The sequence below is a fragment of the Lipotes vexillifer genome, unplaced genomic scaffold, assembly GCF_000442215.2.
Source record: "Lipotes vexillifer unplaced genomic scaffold, Lipotes_vexillifer_v1.1 scaffold13, whole genome shotgun sequence".
Taxonomy (NCBI): domain Eukaryota; kingdom Metazoa; phylum Chordata; class Mammalia; order Artiodactyla; family Lipotidae; genus Lipotes; species Lipotes vexillifer.
In genome coordinates this window covers 136,182-157,723 of record NW_006790761.1, presented here as the reverse complement: position 1 = coordinate 157,723, position 21,542 = coordinate 136,182, and the positions used below count along the sequence as shown (strand labels likewise).

The 21,542-nt window shown below is 52.5% G+C and overlaps 1 protein-coding gene across 1 annotated transcript in view; it reads right to left on the bottom strand.

The window, feature by feature from the left end:
• TRABD2B (TraB domain containing 2B) overlaps nt 1-19,398 on the bottom strand; it is a 218,085-nt gene extending 198,687 nt beyond the window's left edge. Inside the window, exons 1-2 of the mRNA XM_007463920.1 lie at nt 19,297-19,398; nt 16,729-17,289 (exon numbers count right to left, since the gene is read on the bottom strand). Of these exons, the coding sequence (XP_007463982.1) occupies nt 16,729-17,289; nt 19,297-19,398 (663 nt within the window). The remainder of the gene's footprint in view (nt 1-16,728; nt 17,290-19,296) is intronic.
• Nucleotides 19,399-21,542: the final 2,144 nt, after the last annotated feature.

The window sequence follows — 21,542 nt, the reverse complement described above, 5'->3', positions numbered from 1 at the left end:
AGAGGCGGGCAGGGGTTGCAGCATCAGCAGAGCCAGGGCATCCAGAACCAGCTACGGGGAGCAGTATGATTAGAGTTGCCGGGTCCCCTAGGGGAGCCATGTAAGAGGAAATTGGTTCGCTGAGCTGGGGCTGGACCAGAAAAGGCCTGGAGATCCTCCCAGACTTTTCAGACCAGGAATCAGCACCTCCTCCACGGAGCCTTCCCCAAGCACCCTGCCCACAGGTGAGCCCTCCCTCCTCAGCACCCCTCCCCCAGTACCCCTCCCCCAGCACTCTTACTTGGCTCACACCAGCTTCATTCTTCCTTGTCATGTGCTGTTTCCATCCCTGTCCCATCTCTCCTACCCACCCGTAGGCCTCCTGGGGGCAAGATCCCGTCCTGCCTCTTCTCTGCCTGCTCTAGAGGGCCCTGCACATAGTAATGGCTCAAAGAAACATCTGGTAAATGAAAGAAAGAAGAGTGAATTGATGCGTAGATCACAATCTAAGAAGCCAGGACTTTACCCCTCACACGACAGGAAGGCCTGCAAGACTTGCAGAAAAATACATGATCAAAACGACATTTCCTCCACCATCTCACCCTCCCCTTCTCTGCTTTCTTTGCCTTTAGTACTTAGCCCATCCAGATTTGTTTCTTATCTGTCACCTCTCAGCCATTCCACAAACTGAGTTAGCTGAGTGCCTACTACACGCCAGGCATGTTCTAGGTGCCAAGGATACAGAGAACACAGACAGAATACTCTCATGGAGCTGACATTCTAGTGAGAGAGTAAATAAAGGGCAATAAACAAAATAAGTAAATAAAATATACAGAATGCCAACTGAGGACAGGTGCTACGCAGGCAAGGAGGACAGGAAGTTCAAGGGAGTGATGCGCAATCTTAAGTAGGGTGTCAGGGAGACCATCTTTGAGCAAAGACCTGAAGGAGGTGGGAAAGAGGATTTTTCTTCTTTTGTGTCCACTGACACATGCCTAGTACCTGGAGTAGTACCTGGCCTGCAGTGGGCACAGAAGAATGAGTGTGATGGGAAGGTTAATCCATTTTCCTCATTAAACTTTTCATTTTGAGATAATTATAGATTTACATGCAATTGCGAGAAAGAATGCCCTTCACCCAACTTCCCCCAAAAGTGACATCTCACATAACTGGAATTCAGTATCAAAACCAGGAACATGACATTGACACAATCCACTGATGTGATTCAGACTTCATCAGTTTTACATGTGTTAACTTGTGTATGTGTACGTGGTATACTTAGTTGTATGCAATTTTAAGTATCAATCCCTTTCTAACAATTAGGAGGCCACTTGAAGAGTCCAGAGTTGAAGGAAAGTGGGACGGAGCAGGCTGGGCATTTCCACACATGGGAGCTCCATTTAATCCTCACAGCCATCTAAGAGGGTAGGTGTTCTCATCCTCATTTTACAGACGTGAAGACTGACAACTGCAAGGCTCAGAGAAGGAACTTGTCGGACGCCACACAGTTGACAGGTAGAGAAGCCAGAATTCTCCAACCCACGACTGTCTGGTTCCTTCCCTGGGGCACTTTCCTAAACACAAGAACGGCCTGAATTAAAACATAAAATAAAATAAAAAAAAACAGAGGAAGCAGGGACCCAGAGGAAGGCCTGGCTCCAGGAAGGGAGAGGAAATAAGGGAGGAGTTGATGAGGATGTTGCTGGGATTCTGAGTGAGAGAGAACAGAACTACCATTCATCAGAAAGGATGGAGAGCTAGAGGGTCCTCAGGGAGGAGAGAAGAGGTGTCCTGGCTCAGCCGGACCTGATGTGTAATCTTGGACAAGTTGATTTACGTCTCTGGGCTTTGTGTTCCTCAACGAGACAAGGGTGAGAATGGCCACCCAACCCATGTGCTCTAACTGGGACACACGGAAGGCTGCCTAGATGAAAAGGGAGCCCTCTGCAAAGCCAAAGTGCGAGACCAGCCGCCAAAGCCAGGAAGAAGGCGACCCAACCCAACAGGATGGACTGCCTGCGGTCTCCCAACTAGAGTGACTGGCTGGCTTTCCAAAAGATGAAAATGCAGAATTTAGGTCAGCATGCAGAGAGAATCTTACTTTGTTTACAAGAGATGGAGAGCGTGTGTTCCTATTAAATGCCTTTGAATCCCAGCGATGATGAGAGACCCGGGGCTGTTTACCACTTGGGATATTTACTTTTCTCATATACAAATCAGCTTGGGTGCCGTCAGAGCTGCCGCCACCTCACACTGCAGCCCTCTGACGTCCTGCACTTCCCCAGTGCCCACACATGGTTTGAATTTATCGGTTTTAGCAGTTTTCATTTACATTGTGTGAGAATCACTGAATGACCAGCAAACAGAAGCTCTGATCCGTGTCCTGGAAAAAACACAGAAGTGTGAGGAAGGGGGTTGGAGGGAGGGCTGGGAAGATGCCTCCAATCCCAGGAGAAGCCCTTAGGGCCCCTGTGGGAATGAAGGATCAGTGGGAAACCACAGCCCCATCTGGGGTGAGAAGGGGCTCAGTGGGCACAGTCACCAAAGCCGAACGCCTAGGTGCCACAGTGGGACACACGGAAGCCTGCCTAGATGTCTGACCTCCTAGAACCAAACATCTGGAAATCTGGGAACAAAGCGGGGGTAGTTGGGGACTTTCTGTTTTCCACCTGGATAGTCAGGCCATAATGTGTAGATACAGCTGGTAATTTTACAGCTACTCCCAGCATCCCTGAGTGTGTACTTGGAGCCAGGCCCTAGGCAAACTCAAGTCATTAGATGAGGTTCCTGCCCTCAAAGAACTTCAGTCTACGGAGGAGACAGACATGTAAACACATAAAAGACAGTAAAATAAAAAATGCTCTTTTCCAATGAGGTCAGAGCCAGCTGAGACCAGTGGCTTTGAAGCAGCAGGGTGCCGTTTATGGTTTACCAAGCACTCACACCTGTCGAGAGGGGTCAGCCAGTGAGGGACCTGCCCAGGCTCATTCTGCTGGACTCCTGATCCAGTGCTCTCATGATTTACGGACCATTTACGAACTGCAGATCCTCCCATCCCCCACCTCCACTTGGTGGGCATTCCAGAACCGCCTGCCTCACATCACTTCCACTTCTAACAGGTGGAATCCCCCCAAATCTGCCATCAAATGGGCCACAAGAAATGCAAGGCCATGTTATCCCACAGTAGCTGTTTTATAAATGGTGATCAGGGTCTCAGGCTCCTCACAAAAGGCTGATCTTTAACTACGGCTGGTCTCATTGAGCCGCCAGACTACTTTTACGATCCAGTTTCTAAGAGAAAACACACCCGCGTTCCTGTTCCAGAAGCGGAGCGCCCTTCTCCTCTGGCCCAGCAGTGGGAATATCCTGGATCCAATGAGGGAAAAGACCTTCACACGGCAGCTCCTTCCTCAAGCCAAGGGGCTTGAAAACTTCCAAGCAAGTTTGGGTGAGATAGATGCTCCAGCTTGACGAATGAGTGAATTACAGAACACAGGAGCGGGGAACAATGCCCCCCGGTGCACCCAGGATCAAGCCCATGCTTCTTTTTCGTTCGTTTGTTTGTTTGTTTGTTTATTTTTGCGGTACGCGGGCCTCTCACTGTCGCGGCCTCTCCCGTTGCGGAGCACAGCCTCCGGACGCGCAGGCTCAGCGGCCATGGCTCACGGGCCAAGCCGCTCCGCAGCACGTGGGATCCTCTCGGACCGGGGCACGAACCCGTGTCCCCTGCATCAGCAGGCGGACTCTCAACCACTGCGCCACCAGGGAAGCCCCAAGCCCATGCTTCTTAACATGGCTTACAAGCCCTCCACTGTGTGGCCCATGAACCTCTCTGGCCAGTTCCCTGGTCTCCTGTTCCTCCAGCAAGCACTCTCCATGACCATGAGTAAGTACGGTCTCTCGGTCTGAATCAATACCACCATCAGCCCCCGCTCCCATACCTGGCGCTCCTCCTGAACCCCGGGAACACCCATGTGTCCTTCAATACCGAGCTCAGGTGGCACTGTACTGCCAAGTATAGTATGAGTAGATGTATGCGTACTCAGGCCAGCCAGGTACTCATAATGAGGGGAGGTCTGTCTGTTGTATACAGTGAGCATCTCACCAGCAAAGAAGACTACCTGGACAGCAAGGATGCAGTCTCATCCATCTTGGTAGCATCTGTAGGGCTTCCAGAGGACCCCAGGGCCTGCAGAGCCCCAGCCACCATAGGGCGGGGGCTGAGGGTCAGTGCTCAACCACGACAGGCAGGCGGGAACTGCTACCCAACCCAGCAGGGACTCCTCGGGCTTGGGGACGGGGGTGGCCCTGTGTCACACTTCCTTACTCCTGCACCCACCCTAGAGAGTTACACGAAGAAGCATCCCAGTCATCCAGTTGGTGCAGTTACAGATTCACAGTTTCCACTTCTATTGGGCCCTCAGCCTGCGCCGCCTTTCCTTCACCTGCCAAGGTCAGCTTCTGCTCTCAACCTGTACCTCTCTCCTCACACCCCCTCCTCACCTTAGGTCCTGGCCAATAGGCCACCTCTCTCTCTCCTTCCCAAAGTGGCAGCCTTTCTCAGCGGGGAACACCAGAAGTCTATCAACTCCCTGGCTCTCCCAGTCCTTCATACTTCCAGTCCCAGAAGACGAGCTAGTACCCCACCTTTCTCCCCCCACCCACCATTGTCAGATTTCAGTCCCTTTTCATAGATGCAGGGAGGGTGAGAGCACAGGCTCTGCAGCCAGACCTCCCGACTTTGAATTCTAGATCTCCCCCTCAATGGCTCTGTGACCTCAGGTAAATGAAATAACCTATCTGTGCCTCAGTTTCCTCACCTGTAAAATGGGGTTGAATAATAGTATGTACCTGAGAGACTGTGCTGAGGATTCAGAGGGGCAGTGCATATTCTTGGCACTCTGCTGTGAAGCACCTCTCTCTGGGGTCTATTCAAACCCTCCCTTCCTCAACAGCCCCAGATTCATGACCTGGAACTAAGCCTGGCACAGTGTAGTTCCCAGTAGTGCTCAGTAAACAACTGAAGGAAGGAATGGATGGGTGAACAGTTTCATAATAACTAATTCAATTCACTAAGTATGTGCAGGGTATTTCTCTGGGAGAAAGAGAAGAGGAAAAAACCTCACATACTGAGTACCACAAACAGCACGGCACACTTAAGGGCTAATCAAATCCTTGCCAGGCTTTATCCCCACTTCTCCCCATCACTCTGAGTTACCGCTATTAACATCCCACCTACTTGTATGCAATAGAGGAAAAGGACCCTCAGAGAGGGAATCGCCCCAGGTCATGCATGGGTCTAACCCATGGCAGAGCTGGGCCTGAAGCAGGGGGCCTCCAGCCTAAACTTTTTTTCCCTCCTTTTGATGTGTCCGCACTCCAGGGAGCAGTGGGAGATTGTAGGGAAGCTGCACTAGAACGAGTATGGCCAGACGGTCAGAAAAAAATAACCACGCTCCGGGTGGCTGGGCGGCATGGTTCCCATCAGGCCGACCCCCAAACCTGCCCTGGATGATGCTTGGTGTGTGAGAGACGAAAGGATCAAGAACCATTTTCTCTATGGGATGGGCTTCACCTCGAGACACAGTGTGAAAATGGGCCAATAACAATAATTAAAATGACCACGACTTAAACCACCGCAATTAACATTCATTACCTCTGAGTGTGTGCCAGGCAGTCAGCTATGTGGTTGACATGCGTTACCTCATTCACTCCTCACAACACACCAGGAGGTGAACGCTATTATGAGCCCCAGTTTTTCAGATGTGGAAACAGACCCTCAGTCATCCAGCCCGAGTGGTGGAGCTGGCATTCCACTTCCAGTTCAGTCTTTTTCTTAAAGTATCAAAAAGATCTAAGTAGAAATCCTGGCTCCATCATTTTGCACAAAGCACTTAGCCTCAATTTCCTAAAATGGGGGAAATAATACTTACCTTTCAGGATTATTTTAGGAATTTACTGTGATAAACTTGAGGCCTAGCACAGAATAGGCACTAAAGAACAATGGCTGTCTTGGGAGCTGGAGAGGAAAAGGAGAGAGTACAGTCAATGGAGGGAGGGGTAGAAAGACTTTTCTTTGCAAACCTTCTGCATTTCCCATCCCAGCACTTCTGCCTAACAGTCTCCTTCCTCTTGGCAAGGCCCTTTCCACTCCCATCTCCATGGGCCCCAGTACTGTTCAACCTGCACGGTCTCCATCAAGAATCCTGCATCCCTTTCTCACCACCCTCTCCACAAAACTATACTGATGGAAGCAGAGTAATAGAAAACTCACCTGCTAGACCACCAGAAGGCCTTGGCATGGGGGTTATGTGGTGCTGGGTCAACTAAACATTCCAGTCGAGGTCAAGCACAGTGCATTATTGTCACTGAGGTGCCGGAGTGACTCAGTTCACCTATCCATGGCCCATCCATAGCTCTTCAAGGTGCATCTCAGCCCCAATAGAGGGTCTGGAGCTCAAAAATATCCCATAATCCAGTAGACTCTACAGCCACAGGGAGAGGGGGGGGGCACTGGGGGTCCAAACAGGGGAGGTTGGTGGTGGGGGGTAGACAGGAAACTGGTCCAGCCCCGCTCTAGGTGTCCTCCTGGGGGGGCCAGGAGGAAGAGCTATCCAGCGGTACCGCATGTGAAAGACTGTGGAAACTGCAAACCGCGATGCAAATGGTTGAAATTATCATTGCCAATTAGGCTTTTGTCTCTCCTCAAACTCAAAGCAGAGCAGTTCAAGAAAGGGAAACCGTGTGAACTAGGGCTAAAAGATGAGCCAGAGAGATATCTGAAAGGTGTTCTCTGCCCAATCTTCCTTTCTAAAAAGGGGTTTCAAATGGGGCCTGAGGCTTAAATTACAAACCACCTTAAGTCCCCAGGAGATAAAACTGGTCAGGACACTACAGAACCTTCGCAGGGAGGAAGCAGGTAAGCCCTTTAAACAGAAGAGGAAGTGGAAAAGGCCTGGCCTTTTATCTTTGCACTTTGGCTTCCCCGGGTAGGGCTGGCCAGGGGACGCGGGCGCTGGCGCCGCCTGTTTGGTCGCCAGGGCTGGCCAAGGGTCAGGAGGGGCCGCGCACAGCACTTCTAGGAAATGTGCACTTTCGCTCTCGGCATCCCGTCCATTGAGGCGGCCGGAGCAAAGCCGACTGAGCCGAGCGGCACTCCGAGCCAGGCTGGGGCGAAGGTGGGCAGGCCTGGGAAGCGCGCATCTTCTGCGCCCCCACAGGACACCGCGTTACCTGCCACGGCCACACACCCCTGCCCCACAGTGTAAGGCACTTCTGTTCCTTCCCCTCCCCACCCTGGAAGGGAGCACAGGGAAGAGCATCATAGTTCTTGGTCACTTTCGTATCTCCAGCACAAATCCCCGCATCTGGCACACAGTGGGAGCTAAAAAGCATTTCTTGAAAAATTATATGATGATGCTAATTTAAAGATGCAATGATAACTATGTGTGTCTGGCACTTTTAATCAGTTAATCCTCACAGCAAGCAGATGAAATTGATAGATAGGAAACTAAGGTGCAGGAAGGTTACCCCAACTAGCCTCAGGTGACCTGCACTCCCAATGAGTGCAATGATTCTGGGCCCTGAAGGAGCACCGGCCCGTCCTGGGCCAGTGCCCCGAGGTGTCCTAAGGGACTTCTGAGCTGAGTCTTGTGCTATGCTGTGTGAATATAGACTGATTCTTGGTTCTGAAGGTTAAATCAGACCAGGATGTCCCTCTGAATGAGGGAGGGAGGGAGGAAGCTTTATGCAGAGAAATAGGTTCACAAGGTAAGAGAAGTAAAACTGAGTGCTTTCCCCTGCTCTTCCTGACCCGCTGGGGAGAAAAGAGAGAACCCCAAGAATAAAAGATGACAGGGTCTCAGCACTCAGGGCCAGGGAATATACGCACTGCCTACGGGGGAGGTGGATGGTGGTCAGGGACCAATCTGAAAGCCTGTAGGTTCCCCAGGGAAACTACCTTTGCCTAGTTAGGGAGGAACACAGGCTAGCAGCAGGTGCCACTGAAGAGAGACTGCACAGGACCTAGGCCATTACCCAGAAATGGCCCCAGGGCCCTGACTTGTGTGGGCCAAATCTGACGACCTTCTGGCTCTTTTCAAGGGTAGCCAAGCATTCAGAGTGACCCCGGTACAACTCACCCACTGTTAGGGACTGAATGTTTGTGCCACTCCATCCATATGTTGAAGCCCCAAACTCCATTATGATAGTATTTGGAGATGGAAACTTTACAAGGGAATTAGGTTTATAAGAGGTCATAAAGGTGGGGTCCTCATGATAGGATTAGTGCCCATCACCAGAGCTGGCTCTCTCTCAATCTCTAACTAATATAATGTGATGTCAATTAAGCCTCAATAAAAAAATCAGAAAAGAAAAGGAAAAAACCCACAATGCTCAAAACCAGTCACATCATTGCACCTAAACTCAAACTGCTGAGTTATGTATGATCAGGTGGTATCAGCCCAGAGCGGACAGTCCAATCTGGTGACCATGGATGAAAGTCTGGCTATAAAGGATCATTTGCTTGAAGAGTCCAGGCTTTTCCAATGACTGTCCTCAGGAACCTTTATAGCCAGACAATAAAAACTGGGAAGGGCTCTCAGGTAGAGGGAACAGCATAAGCAAATGCTTGGAGGCCTGACGATGGATTGTGTGACAGAGAGAGGAAGGAAGAGAAAAGTAGAACAGGTCAGCAGCACTGCAGTCCCAAGCAAAGTAGCAGGTAATGGATAAAATTAAACATTTTTCAATGAAAATTAAGTGGGGGACGGAGTGAACCTGGAGAAGCTCACATGAACTCTGGGTAGAGAAGAGGAGAAAAAAAGAGGGCTTTGTCTGCAAGGAACAGACGAGGAAGAGAAAACAACAAAGTGTTCCAGGAAGGAGAGGGAGAAATCCAACAGTGACCTCTGGATGTAACGAAGTCCTCACCAAATGGATCAGCGACAGCACTGAACTGTCTCCGTGTCTCAGGTGGGCAGGCTGAGGCTTCCTGTGAATACAGAGGCCGAGACACAGCCCCCTTTAGCATCCAGAGCTGCCAACACCTCAACCACAGGATACACCACAGGGCCCCAACTTCAGAACTGGAACACATCCAGTCTCATTTTGTAATCAACTGTGAGCATATTTTGAGCTAGGTTTTGAAGCCAGGTTGATTAGGAAAGAAAAGACTGTCTCAGTAATAATTATAATAAAATGTAAAATATGTAAGTGCCGAAAGAATATTATAAAACGCCATAAAAAAATTCCACGGAGGGAAAGAATAGATGTGGCTGGGTCATCAAGGAAAGACTTGCACAAAGTCTTCCCAAGCCGATGAGATTTAGGAGCATTCTGGGAAGACTTCCTGGAGGAGGTACAGCATTGAGCTGAACCATGGATATCACATAGGAATCAGGAGTTAGAAGAGGAAAGGAGGAAATTCCTGCAGAGGGAGAGGGCCCAGCACAAGCAACAGCATTTCCAGGCTTGGGGCAACGTTTTGTGTTCCAGCGGATATTCTGCGCAGATTTAAAAGCCTGCGGATACTGGAGGAGCTGCTCAGCCAGACGGCTTGGCAGCCGCTGAGCAGAACTGAAGGCTGGGCCACCGGCTGCCTGTGGATTAAGTGGGCGGACAGAGAGCCAGTGATGGGAGATAAAAGGGAGTGAAGTGGATAATATTTAGAAGCAAACTCGAGGGGGAGAGAACGCGGCAGCCCGGCTGGCAGGCAGCAGGCTTGTCCCATTCTTCAGTTTCCTCCCTCGGAAAGCTGTATTACCAGGCGACCTCTTACTGGCTTTGAGAGATGTCCAAATGGGAACTCTTAACAAAGGCACGGGCACGCTCCCATTTTTATCTCCGTCTCAAAGTGCTTTGCCGCTCAGGCTTTTCTCTTTGGCCTGGGATCGGCTGGTGGGTGAGTTGCTGCAGGAAGCAGATCACTGTGTTTGTGGATGGGACTTCTTGGAATTCTTGAGAACTGGTCCCTTCCAACTCTAAGACTTTAGAAGTCTGTGTGTATGAGCTGAAAAAATGTCTTCAAAGCTAAGGGGCTAGGATTTCACGATGTGAAGATTCTTCGAGTCCAAAAATGCCTCTGAGCCTAATGTTCTAAGATTTCCCCATTCTTAGATTCCCTGAGCCTCCAAGTCCCGGCTCAGGATTCAGAGATTCTGTAAATCAGGAAGACGTCATGCTGTGTGACCTTCTGATTCTGAGACTAGAATATTTCATGACATCTTGGTCACCTCCGGCTTTATGGCCTCACTCTTTGATGGAGGTACCTAAGCCATCATGTGCGTCTGCTCCTGAGTTTGTTCCCCCCGCCCCACCCCATGTTGGGATAATATATTAAACGCTAAAGTCTGAGTTAACCAAGTCAGGGAAAAAAAATAAAAAAGGACAGAGCCTGCTGTGCTGGCAGGGGCTCTTTGCAAACAGCTCTCCGGGCACACAAAGAGTCTGAGAGTACACATGCCTAGGGGTCAGTGCCAGGGGTCCCCCAAGTGACTTCCACACAGTGTGTGACAGACATTTGCTGAACAGCTCCTAACCACAGGGCTCGGTGCGGGAGCCACGGTGGGTGTGGCAGGCTTCCAGAAGCGCAGCGTGAAGGCGGGGCCAGAAGCAGCTTGCTCCCAGGCCAGGATCTGGAGTTACACGTGCAGACTAGGCCAGCCTGTGCTTGGAGCCAATACTGACCCAGCGGCTCTCGCTCTGTGGCTGTCTTCTGGGGAGAAGAGGGCTCCGCATGGTCGGACGTCCTTGGGGTGACCAACGGGCTTATGGGAGGTGTCTGGCCCCTTTACTCTGGGGAAGGCACATAGATCTGACGGGAAGCCAGAAGTAGGGACGAGTACTGAGGACTTGAGGGACCAAAGGTCGGTGCTGCTGTAGCTGCCATGGAGGCTCAGGTGGGGTGTAGGACCCAGCAATAGCCATTCTTGGAGGATGGGAAGTGAGAGTGGGTTCTGCAAGATGGAAATGTATAACAGCAAGAGAAAGTAAGAACAGGCTCTCCATGTGACATGTGGAGACAGGACACAGGGGAGACTAATGCACAGGCGCTCCATGCCTCAGTTTCCACGGCTGTAAGAAAGGACTAATAATGCTCACTCTCCCTGACTTGGCAGTGAAATCTCCAGGGGAAAAATCTAGGCTGTTTCCCAGTCTCTGCTCCCAGCATTGTCCTGGCTGACACTAAGGTGCTCTGGCTGAAAGAGTGAGGGAGCCAGTGAGGGAGAGGGGTCCTGATGACGGGCAGGCTCCAAGGCTGGGCAGCTATCCACCAGACTGTGCCATGATGGGCTGGGGCTCTGTCTGCCCTGCAGGCTGGCAACAAGAGGCAGCAGGTCACCCACCGGAACTAGCAGGCCTCCGGATGAGTAGGTATCGGCAGCAGCCCGCCACAGACAAGCCTGCCAGCCCCTCCCAACAGTGGAGAGCTCAGGCTCGAAATCCCAGGGTGGCCCAGGGCCTCCAAGATACAAGGACTGAAGATGAAAACCGCAGAAGTCAGAACTGGGGTGGGGCTGGAAATCGTGGGACAGAGGGGCAACCTAGGCCCAGAGAGGGACAGGACAAGCCCAGAGTCACAGCCAAGGTAGGGATGGGGTAGGGCTAGAGCCTACTTTGTATTCAACTACCCACTTCATGATTTCCACATTTTATGTCCTTGTAGGATGGTGTGGACCCATTAAAATTCAAGGAGGAGGCTCTTCCCTGCGGCTTGTGTCACCTTTCTTCATTCATTCATTCAATAGTGCTGGATGAATGAAGGAAGGAAGGGAAGCAGGGATCGTCATATCATGGTTTCTGACCATTCATTCATTCATTCTCTCTCTAAATACTAATTCAGCACCCAATAATATGTGGTATAGATATAGGACCTCTGACTATAACCAAGGACACCCTTTATTCAACTGTGCTGCCTAGCCTGTGTTAGGGGCGCCGTCTTCACAATGGTCCCTTGGAAAGCTGGGCATGCCTTTGGGAACTCCTAGTTTAGAATAAGATTCAATTTCTAAGCCAGGGAGAAAATCCATTTCAGCACTTTTCAATGATCTCTTTCTATACATTTTTAATATTTTATTTTATTTTTTAGAAAGATATGGTGATCTCCCTCCACTCCAATACACACACACGTCACCAGATAATGCCATCTGACTGTTAAAAACAAAATTATGTCAGCTCTCGGAGTCTTGAAAAACATGGACTCTGGCATCAGACACTTGAGTTTGAATCCTGAGCCCGCCTCACCTGGCTGTATAATCACAACCAAATGACTTAACCTTTTTAAGCCTTAATTTATTGTCTGTAAAAAAGATATGATACTCTGCCTTGTCGTATCTCTGTGAGGATTAGAGATGATGTACTTATGAGGTCTAATGTAGCACCCTGTACAGAGATACAGCTCAATAAATGATGACTTTGGGGTTTCTAACTCCCTAGAGAGGGGACTGTAGAATTTTACAAACATTTCGGACACCCTTGGCAGCCACGCCCAAATGTTCAGGCTCTACGCACATTGGATGGATAGCATCGGCATGTTAGCTAAACCACAGCCAAGTACAGAACGGCAGCGTCCCGTTTTCTTATCTTGCCTCAGAGAACCGCATAACTTAGAGGCCTCCTCATCTAGTGCCTCCACTGTCCCGAGTTGGGGGGACTGAGGCCCCCTAGAGGGAGAAGGAGGTCTCCTAATCAGCCCAGTGCGTTCGTGGCAGCTGGTACCAGAGGCAGCCAGCAGAGCCGACTGAAATCTTCAGGTCCCAAGATTGTCACGAGATCTGGACGCAAAGCTCAGGCATCCCCAGGCCCCCGAGGGCAGGGGTTGCCACCCCCCCCCCATTACTCCAGCTTTACTTTGTTCAGCAAAGCACGGGCAGTGGACAGGGCTGCTGGCAGAAGGTGCCAACAGGGCAGAGCTGATGCTTTGCACGCAGCCTTCTCCTTTCCTCGTCTTGAAGCCGCCCGGACTCGTTTCCAAGCACAAGCCTCACATCTAGGTAGTCACTTTACCCTCTCGACAACCTCCCACGGGTAGCAGCTTCTCACGTCCTCACAACACCAGCTCAGTTGTGAAAGGCTGGTCACTACTGCCCAATTCGATTGCTAGTTAAGAACACCAGAGTTACATACAAGTCATTGGTTTTAGAGCCAGAGCTGGGACTGAAACCTAGAAGCTAGTCTCCCATCTCTCAGCCCACTACGCTGAGCTGTCTGTAACACATCACGGAAATCTTCAGAGGACCTGCCTTTACCATCCCTGCTCCAGCCACATAGCCAAAGGAAATAATTTCTCTAGAAGTATAAATTCTCCAAGAAGTAACATTTTAAGCCTTTAAGCTCTAAAGGAAAGAAGAAAACAGAAGAAAGGACTGAAGGAAGAATTGCAGGACACGAACTACCTACATGGAGGAAGTCTAGAGAATGCGCATGGGGCAGCAGGAGGAGTGCATCCTTCCTTTAGAGTCAGGCAGACCGGCTCTGTTCCATACTAGCCACGTGACCTTGGGCAAGTCATCCAGCCTTTCTGAGTGCCCACCTTAGAAAGTTCCAGGGTTGTGAGACTCCAACAAGATGAAAAAGCGTGCAGAGCCTCCTGCAGGGTGCCTGGCACACGGAGTTGATTATAATCGTCCCATGGAATGTCAGGGCTGGAGTGGCTTGAATGATGACCTAATCCTGATGTCTCATTTCACAGGTGGGAAAAACAAGGTCCAGAGAGGTGACGTGACTTGCTCAAGGACACAGAGCAAACTCATGGTGATGTTGGGTCTAGTACCCTCAGTTCATATTAAAATCAGAGACCACGGCCAAGACACTGGAGCTTTCAAGCTGTGCGATGATGGAAGAAACTTTTTCAGTCATTCCTCTAGCCCACGTAGCTTTCTTTCTCCATTTAGCAAGGGAAAATGTGGTATTTCTGACCAGAAGAAAATATAAAATTTTGAGAAATACTCAAGTTAAAACTAAAATCCGGCTTCCCTGGTGGCGCAGTGGTTACAGAGTCTGCCGGCCGGTGCAGGGTATGCGGGTTCGAGCCCTGGTCCAGGAGGATCCCACTTGCCGCGGAGCAACTAGGCCCGTGTGCCACAACTACCGAGTCTGCGCTCTAGAGCCTGCGAGCTGCAACTACTGAGCCCGTGTGCCACAACTACTGAAGCCTGCGCACCTAGAGCCCGCGCTCTGCAACAAGAGAAGCCACTGCAATGAGAAGCCTGTGCTCCGCAACGAAGAGTAGCCCCCGCTTGCCGCAACTACAGAAAGCCCGCGCACAGCAACAAAGACCCAACGCAGCCAAAAATAAATAAATAAAATAAATAAATTTATTAAAAAACACACACACACACTAAAATTCCAGTCTTAACAAACAGGCACTCTCTTTTAAGGCCTTTTTTCCATCCTTCCTCTCTCATTGCTCCCCCCTCCCCAAATATTTTGCAATAACAGTAATGCTGGGAGGAAAGAAAAAATAAAAATCTGATGCACTTAACAGATATTTCAGTACAATAATGCATCACAGATGTTCATATCAAACTGTGCATGCGTGCATACAATTTTACTGAGAAGGCTGTTGCATTTCTGACTTTGGGGTTGGGGATCCCTAACAACCCCAACTGCCCAGGCTCTGGAATCCCTCCCTTCACAGTTAGCCCACGGCTGCCCACGGGGATGGAGGAGAGATTTCATCACCTCGCTCCAAAATGATAACAGGACAAATTGGCGGGGTCAGGCACTCTGGCAGGTGGTGAAGGGTGTGCAGATTAGGGAACCGAGAGGAGTCCTGTTTTCTTTTGTTCACGACTTGCTTCCTACAGCCCTCTCGAGGAGCTGGACCCAAGAACAATTTTAAGAGTGGGCCCGGGCTGGTGATGGGTGGGTGCATTTTTGAAACCAGAGGTTTGAGTCTGTTTGATCTTCAAATGTGGGCTTTGGAGACTGTCAGCGGGCTCCTCGCTGGCCGATGAATGGCTCTCAGGAACTTTTCCTAAAACATAATCTCACGCACTTTCCTGCAAATGTTTTCAACCTACCAAAGCCGTCCTTTGGTTGAACAGCAGTGTTTCCAGACCTCAAAGAAAGATAGTTTTGTTGTTTTAAGAGAGACAGATTAAAGCCAGGGGCTATTTAACCAGAGGGTCTGTGTGCTCCCTTCGTCTCTGGTCGGATTCCTCTGTGGTTGGTACAAAGAGGGTGTTGAGAGTGACAGTGGATCCCCCCACCTCCCCAGCCTAAAAAAGATATCAAGGCCAGACGTGAGGCCTCTGAACAGAGAGGCCTCCTACAAACCTGCCTCCAAAATGAGATGGGCGGCGAGCGCTGGGGAGCCCAACGCAGATAATATCAGCTCCCGAGGCTGGCAAGGGAAAAGTCACTTCAGAGGGAGAAAGCCGGTACGTTCAGAGGAATCAGCGCTGGGCCAGAGAATGCACAGGATTTTTCCCCGCGGAGAAGGAGTCAGGCGTAGTCAGAACCCTGCGGGGCGTGACTAACTGCCCCAATATTCCTGCCACCGGGGCCCTCTGGGTAAGGGCTCCACAATTATGGGAGAGCCAGCAGGAGAACTGACAAACCCGCCTTTCATTTGGCCGGCAAATCAATCTGGCTTCTTACCTCCCCGGGGACAATATTGCATTTCCCCTGGAAAAACAAAAGCCAGAGATCTCCGAAGGGGGATCAGTTTCTGCCCCTGTTTCCCTGGTGAAGAGCTTGCAACATCTCAGGGGCAGCCAAGCAGGTCTGGTTCCAGTGGTAGAGTTTCTAGTCTGGCCAATTTATGGGGCTGTCTCCTTACGGGAGGAGTATGTCTTGGGGACCACACCACGCTTGGGGCATGGGCCCGGTCTCCTTGCAGGAGCCACCAGCCCTGACTCAGGGACTGACAGTTCGTTCTCAAGGCGCAGATGTGAACTCATTGTTCCCTGGGCCTCAGAGTTGAGTTTGGGGCCAGTGAGTTGTGAGTGACCTCTGACCATGGAAACGGGGCTTTTCATGACATTTTGCTGGATCAGGTCTCTGGCAGCCAGAGACTTTAAACCTCCTAAGCTCCGCCCTTCTCCCTGCCCCTACACCTGAGGTTCAGAAATCAGAACTGTCAACCTTTAAGTGAACACATTTCTCTGAAATTATTAACCCCAAAACTATCCTTGCTGACTTTCTCCCAGCCTAGGGGAGGCAGTCCGAGGGTCACCTGGAGCTTTGCAGAGGCCCCGGGAAATCTGGCAGCGCTTAACAGCAAGCCAGGGTCCCTAGAGACCAGGCCCATCGCACTTCTCCTGCCCCCCGACCCCAACGCCACCCCAAGAAGCCCGTCTCCCTCTATTCGTCCTCTGTACATACACACAGCTGCCTGGATGCACCAATACAACAGCCTCAAGACAGTCCCCTGCTCTCGAGACCCCAGGGTCTCAGGGAAAGTCAGGCCCAAACTGCAAACTCTTTCTTTTTGTTTTTCATCACTGGGATGCTCCGAGGGAAATTCTTTCTGCTCGGGCGAGCACAGCAGGTGGGGAGTGTGTATCCCCAACAGGTAGCACCACTGAGATAGAAGAAAACACACAAACTCTTACCCCCAATTCCAGCACATGCCAGTTTGCCCTCATACCACCACAAAGGCAGCTCAAGAGCTGCCCCACAGCCCAAAAGACCCTCTCCCTTTCAGGGAAGGGCAGGGTTCTGCCTGCCGAGGGAACACCATCAGAGAAGAGGACCAAGGCGCACGGGGGCTGCAGGGCTCTGGGGCGGGCGCTGCGCGCTTACCTGGGAGAAGTTGAGCCCATTGAGCGGATGACACTGCTCCTCCACGCGCTCCACGGCCCCAGTGCTTTTCTTCATCTTCTCGGCCCGCTGGGCCAGGTAGAGGTCAAGCACAGGCACGCCCCGGGAACGCACGTCGGTCTCTGTGAGCGAGTTCACCATGAGCATCACCCACACCGGCCTCTTGCGCTCCCAGTTGCCCGCGATGGCGTTGAATAGATAGTCGGCGTAGAGCCCCTTGCCCCGCTGCGCGGGCGTCATCCACGACGGCATCATCAGCTTCACGTAGTCCAGGTGGCGCTTCAGGCGCCAGTAGAGCTCACGGGGCAGCACGTCCTGCAGGTTCTCCCCGTGCGGCAGCAGCTGGCAGCTGGCCAGCGCCGAGATGGTGTAGGGGTCTGTCAGGTCCAGCTCAAAGTAGACGCGGGCGCTGGCCTGGAAGGCCGCCTTGGAGTTGTCCGGGATGAAGTCCCAGACGCGGGTGTAGGGGACGTGGATGGTGCCAAACAGGTAGGCCGGGGGGTCGCGCCGAATAGTCCACAGGAAGGAGTTCAGGTCCCTCTGCTGCAGGGGGACAGGTAAAGGAAGGCAGTGAGGCTGAAGGCAGCAGAATTAAGCCAAGGTCAGAACAGAGCGGGCAGGTGGAGCTGGGGATGGAAGGCAGAGAGCTACGTGGGGCCATGGGAAGAAGCAAGGGCTTTGGAAGCTGAAAGACCCGTATCTTAGCTGTATGATCTTAAGCACACTGTTTCACTTCTCACAGACTCAGTTTCCCCATCTGTAAAATGGGAGCTGAAAGCAGCCACCACAGGGATTGTTGGGAGAATGAAAAGACACAATCTATGTAAATAAGCCCGAAGAACGGTGCCAGGCACACAGGGTGGAGGCAGTGAAGGAAGCTCTCATTATGACTGGCTCTCACTGTGAGTGCCAAGGACTGCCACACCACCTGAGAATATTCGTGCTTGGCCAAGCCAAACCTTCACCGGTGGTGTTTCATGGGGAGGGTGGAAAGAGGAGGACCACGAGTCCTGCTCTGGCAAGAAAGGAGGAAATCATATAACTTTTAAATCCAACCATTAGAAGATACATGCCAAGAGCACTTTGAAAGCAGAACACCTATTAAAAATAGCACACCTATTTAAACAGCTACTCCCCATTCAGCAGGGCGGATACAATTTTCTTTTTGGAGGGCAGGTCTGGGGTGTCAGCTACTCTGCTCCACCAGCTGAAACCACAGAGGAGAGAGTGCTTTAAAACCTGCAGGCTAAATAAAGTCTCAAGGCCCTGATTTGGGAGGGAAAGATTTCACAGAATTAGTCCCACGAAATGTACATGCTTTCTGGGCTCCTCCCCTCCCAAGGTGTACCTGGTCTCCAAGTCCAATTCTCTGCCATCACCTAAGCTCTGAAGAGTGATGTGTGTGTCTGTGTAGAGGTGAAGGAGGGGCAGGAAGACATGGGTCATTTCTCCAGATCCAGTTTAGGTCCAGGGGTTAAGGGGCATGAGAAAGGGACTATCATTTCTCTCAGGCGTTTTCTATCCGGAATACCCCCTGGACTGTCCACTGCCATCCACCGTCTGCAAGCTTTCGGTCAACTCATAAAATTCTTCTGCTTGACTCTAGCACAAATGAGAAGTATCTGTCAGGGTGGGCAAAGGGATCAGAACCTTACTTTACTGACAACCGAAAACGGTAAATCCCAGCACACTGGAGAGAGACTAGCTCTGAGCACCCTGCCTGTCGCGGAGCTCCCTGTTTCTGAACAAGTCACGACACGGGAGGTGCACCTTGCCCAAGGTCAGCTAAGAGCGCAGCCAGTGAGGACCCTACACAAACCTTTCCTGGTCCCTGGCCTCCAATTCAGAGTTACTTTCCAGGCGCTAATTTACACTTTGAGGGAGAGAGACTGAGGGAAATCAAGGGATTCCTGAGTTTGGAAGAAAAATGAAGAGAACTAGTAATTACTCAACCCCCAAGGAAATATTAGGCCAGCATGTCCTGGCACTTTCTTTCCTCTCCTCTGGAATCTTCCTCCTTTTTGTGAAATCGGGGCACTTGGGAGAGTGGGTGCTGGGGCCTGGGCTGGAGAGGGAGAAAGTTTGCCTTAGGTCAAGGGTGGGGACCAGGGGGGAGAGGGAAGCCTGCAAGGGATCTGAGCGTGTAAGAATGAGAGGAAGGGGTAGAGAAGAGAAGGGCAAGGAATGGTAGAAACAGAGTCAGAAATAAGAAGAGAGGAACCAGAGGGTAAGGACGGGCTAAAAGTAAGAAAGAGGGGAGTCAAAAAGGGCACAGAGAGGAAAGGTCCAAGCAGGACCGAAAGTCGAGGAGAGCCCTAGAGCGTCAGCGTTTGGAGAAGGAGCTGGAGAGGGAGCGCCCCAACTCGCCTCCCCGGACGGAGCTGGAGCCCCGGCGGCAGAAGCCAGGGAAGGGCGCCCGAGGCTGCGCCCGGCGGGCGGAGGTGGAGCGGGTGGGCCGAGGTGGGTGCAGAAGGTAGGACCCCCCAAACCATCGTCCCCGCAGGGCTGGAGTGGCCGGCCGGGAGAGTGGCCGGGCGGGCGCTCGCTCACCGATCCGGGCGGCCGGCACTGTCCTGCGTCCGGGGGCTGCGGGCGGGCGCGGGCGGTGGCGAGGAGGGCGGCGAGCAACGGCCCCGCCAGGGCGGCGTGCATCCTGCCGGGGCCCGCGGGGCGCGGGGGACCCTTCTGGGCGGCGCCCCTCAGCTGGGCCGGCAGCCCCCGGCTGGGCACGGAGGTTCCTCTGGAGCGCAGGGCTCCAGACACGGGATGCCGGGAGCCCTCTGGGGCGTGGCTGGATGCCCCTGCCGGACCTGGGGGTCCCTCTGGGGCGGGGCTCCGTCTGTTCCAAGAGGGGGATCCTCTGGGGCGGGGCCCTTTGGCCGGGACGCGCAGCCGGGTTGGCCGAGCCCCGGGGCTGTGAGAGCGCGCGGGGTTGCCGAGGCGCGCGGAGGTCCCGGAGCTGCGTCGCGGTCCAGGGGCGCGCGGGGTTCTCGGGGTAGTACCGGGACGGCGGGCGCGCGGGGTCGCGGGGTTATGCTGGGGACCCGGGGCGCGCAACGGTCCCAGGGGTGCGCGGCGCTCCAGGGGGCGCGCGGGGGGACAAGTGCGGCGGCGGGCGCGGCGGGGGCGGCGGGAAGGTGCAGCTCCGTGGCCTGCGGGCGAGCGGCCGGATTTGACTGCACAGGTAGCACAGGAGTCGGCCAGGGGGATGTTTGCTCCCTTGGGGTCCAGGGGAACGGCTGTTGTGACCAAGTCCCTGTGGAATTCAGAGCTGGTAGAATTGTTCATAAGCCTGCATTGCTCCAAGCTCTAGGCAGGGGTGAGAGCTGAACACAGACCCCACAAAGGGCTTCGTGCTACCCTTTGTGTGAAGACCAGTCTCCACGGAGATTTATGGAAAAGCCTACACACAACCCATGACAGGCCCCAGAGAGGGGGCAGTTGGCCTGGGGGGGTGACCCTCTACCCTAATTTTCTCACCGGGGTCTGATGGGCATGGCAGGCGCTCGCTCGCTCCTCTCCTGCTCCCTAGCTCGCTCCCTCACACGCGGGCGGAGGGAGGCGAAGCCCGCAGCAGCCACTTCCCAACTTTCCAAACTTCCCAGCGCAACTTTTTCCTCTCCTCCCCTGCCCGCGCCTCCTCCTCCCCCTTCCCCTTCCCCTCTCCAGCTCTCCGCCGGGCCGCAGCTTCAGCGCGCGGCCGCCAGAGGGCGACCGGGCCGAGGCCCGAAGGGCCAACTTCAATCCGGCTGCGCGTTGGACGCGGACTGGCACCGCAGCGACAAATGTGGGGAGATGGACCAGACAGGTCCTGGAGGACTGAACAGCGAGAGAGGAGAAAGGCAGGCGTGGACAAGCGCTCCCAGACTGGCTGGAAGGCAGCACTCAAAAGAAACCCAGGGAAGCTGGTATTTACAACTTTTTATCAAGTCCCTGTTCCCAACGCCGGCATGCGGTTTAATAGGTGTTCTGCAGACACTAGGTGCATTAAAACAAAACAACAAAATAATCTTCCTCAGAATTCCTTGAGACTTACCATTTGAATAATCTATTTCTTTGGACCACACAGGATCCTGGTGAGGGGTCCTGGAAGGGTAAGGATTCATATCCCAGTTCCTTAGACCATAAGAATTGAAAGAGCCCTTAAAACCAGCTTCCTTCTGTTCTGGAGAAGCAAATGAAACTTACAGAAGACCAAGAGGCAAGATCCAAGCTTCTGGACCGTTTCCAGCCAATGGGGAAACTGAGTCATGGGCACCACCGCTTACTTGTGTTGAGAAGAGTTCACTGACTCTTCCTATACTGATGATAGAGACTGAAGGATGAACGAGGTAGGACTGTTAGAGCCCACAGCCCACAGAGGGGGGTAGATGGGCACAAACATGCAAAGAGGTGATTCAAATATAGACGATGAGTGCCAGGAGAGACGGAAGCACAGAGAAATGGGAACAGAGAGGAAAGTCTCCTCACACAGCCCCGGGGCCCAGGGAAGACTCCCAGGAGTGATCCTGAAGGATAAGTCAGGGGCAGCTGAGTAATGGAGCAGCTGCCGGGGCGGAGAGGTGGGAGAGTGCGGGTGCCTGCAGGGTTCTGCTAGCAGTTAGGCATGGCTGGAGCAAAAACCCAGCAGCAGGAGCTGAAGTTGTGTCTTCTGGCCAGGCTGGAGTGCTTGTACTTTATAGGTACTAGGTGATGGGGAATCATTGCAAGATTTGAAGTAGAGGGTGGCTGGAGCCTTTTAGGAGCCCTGGATTGGAGGGGGCAAGCTGGAAGCAAAAGAGACCAGTGGGGAGATG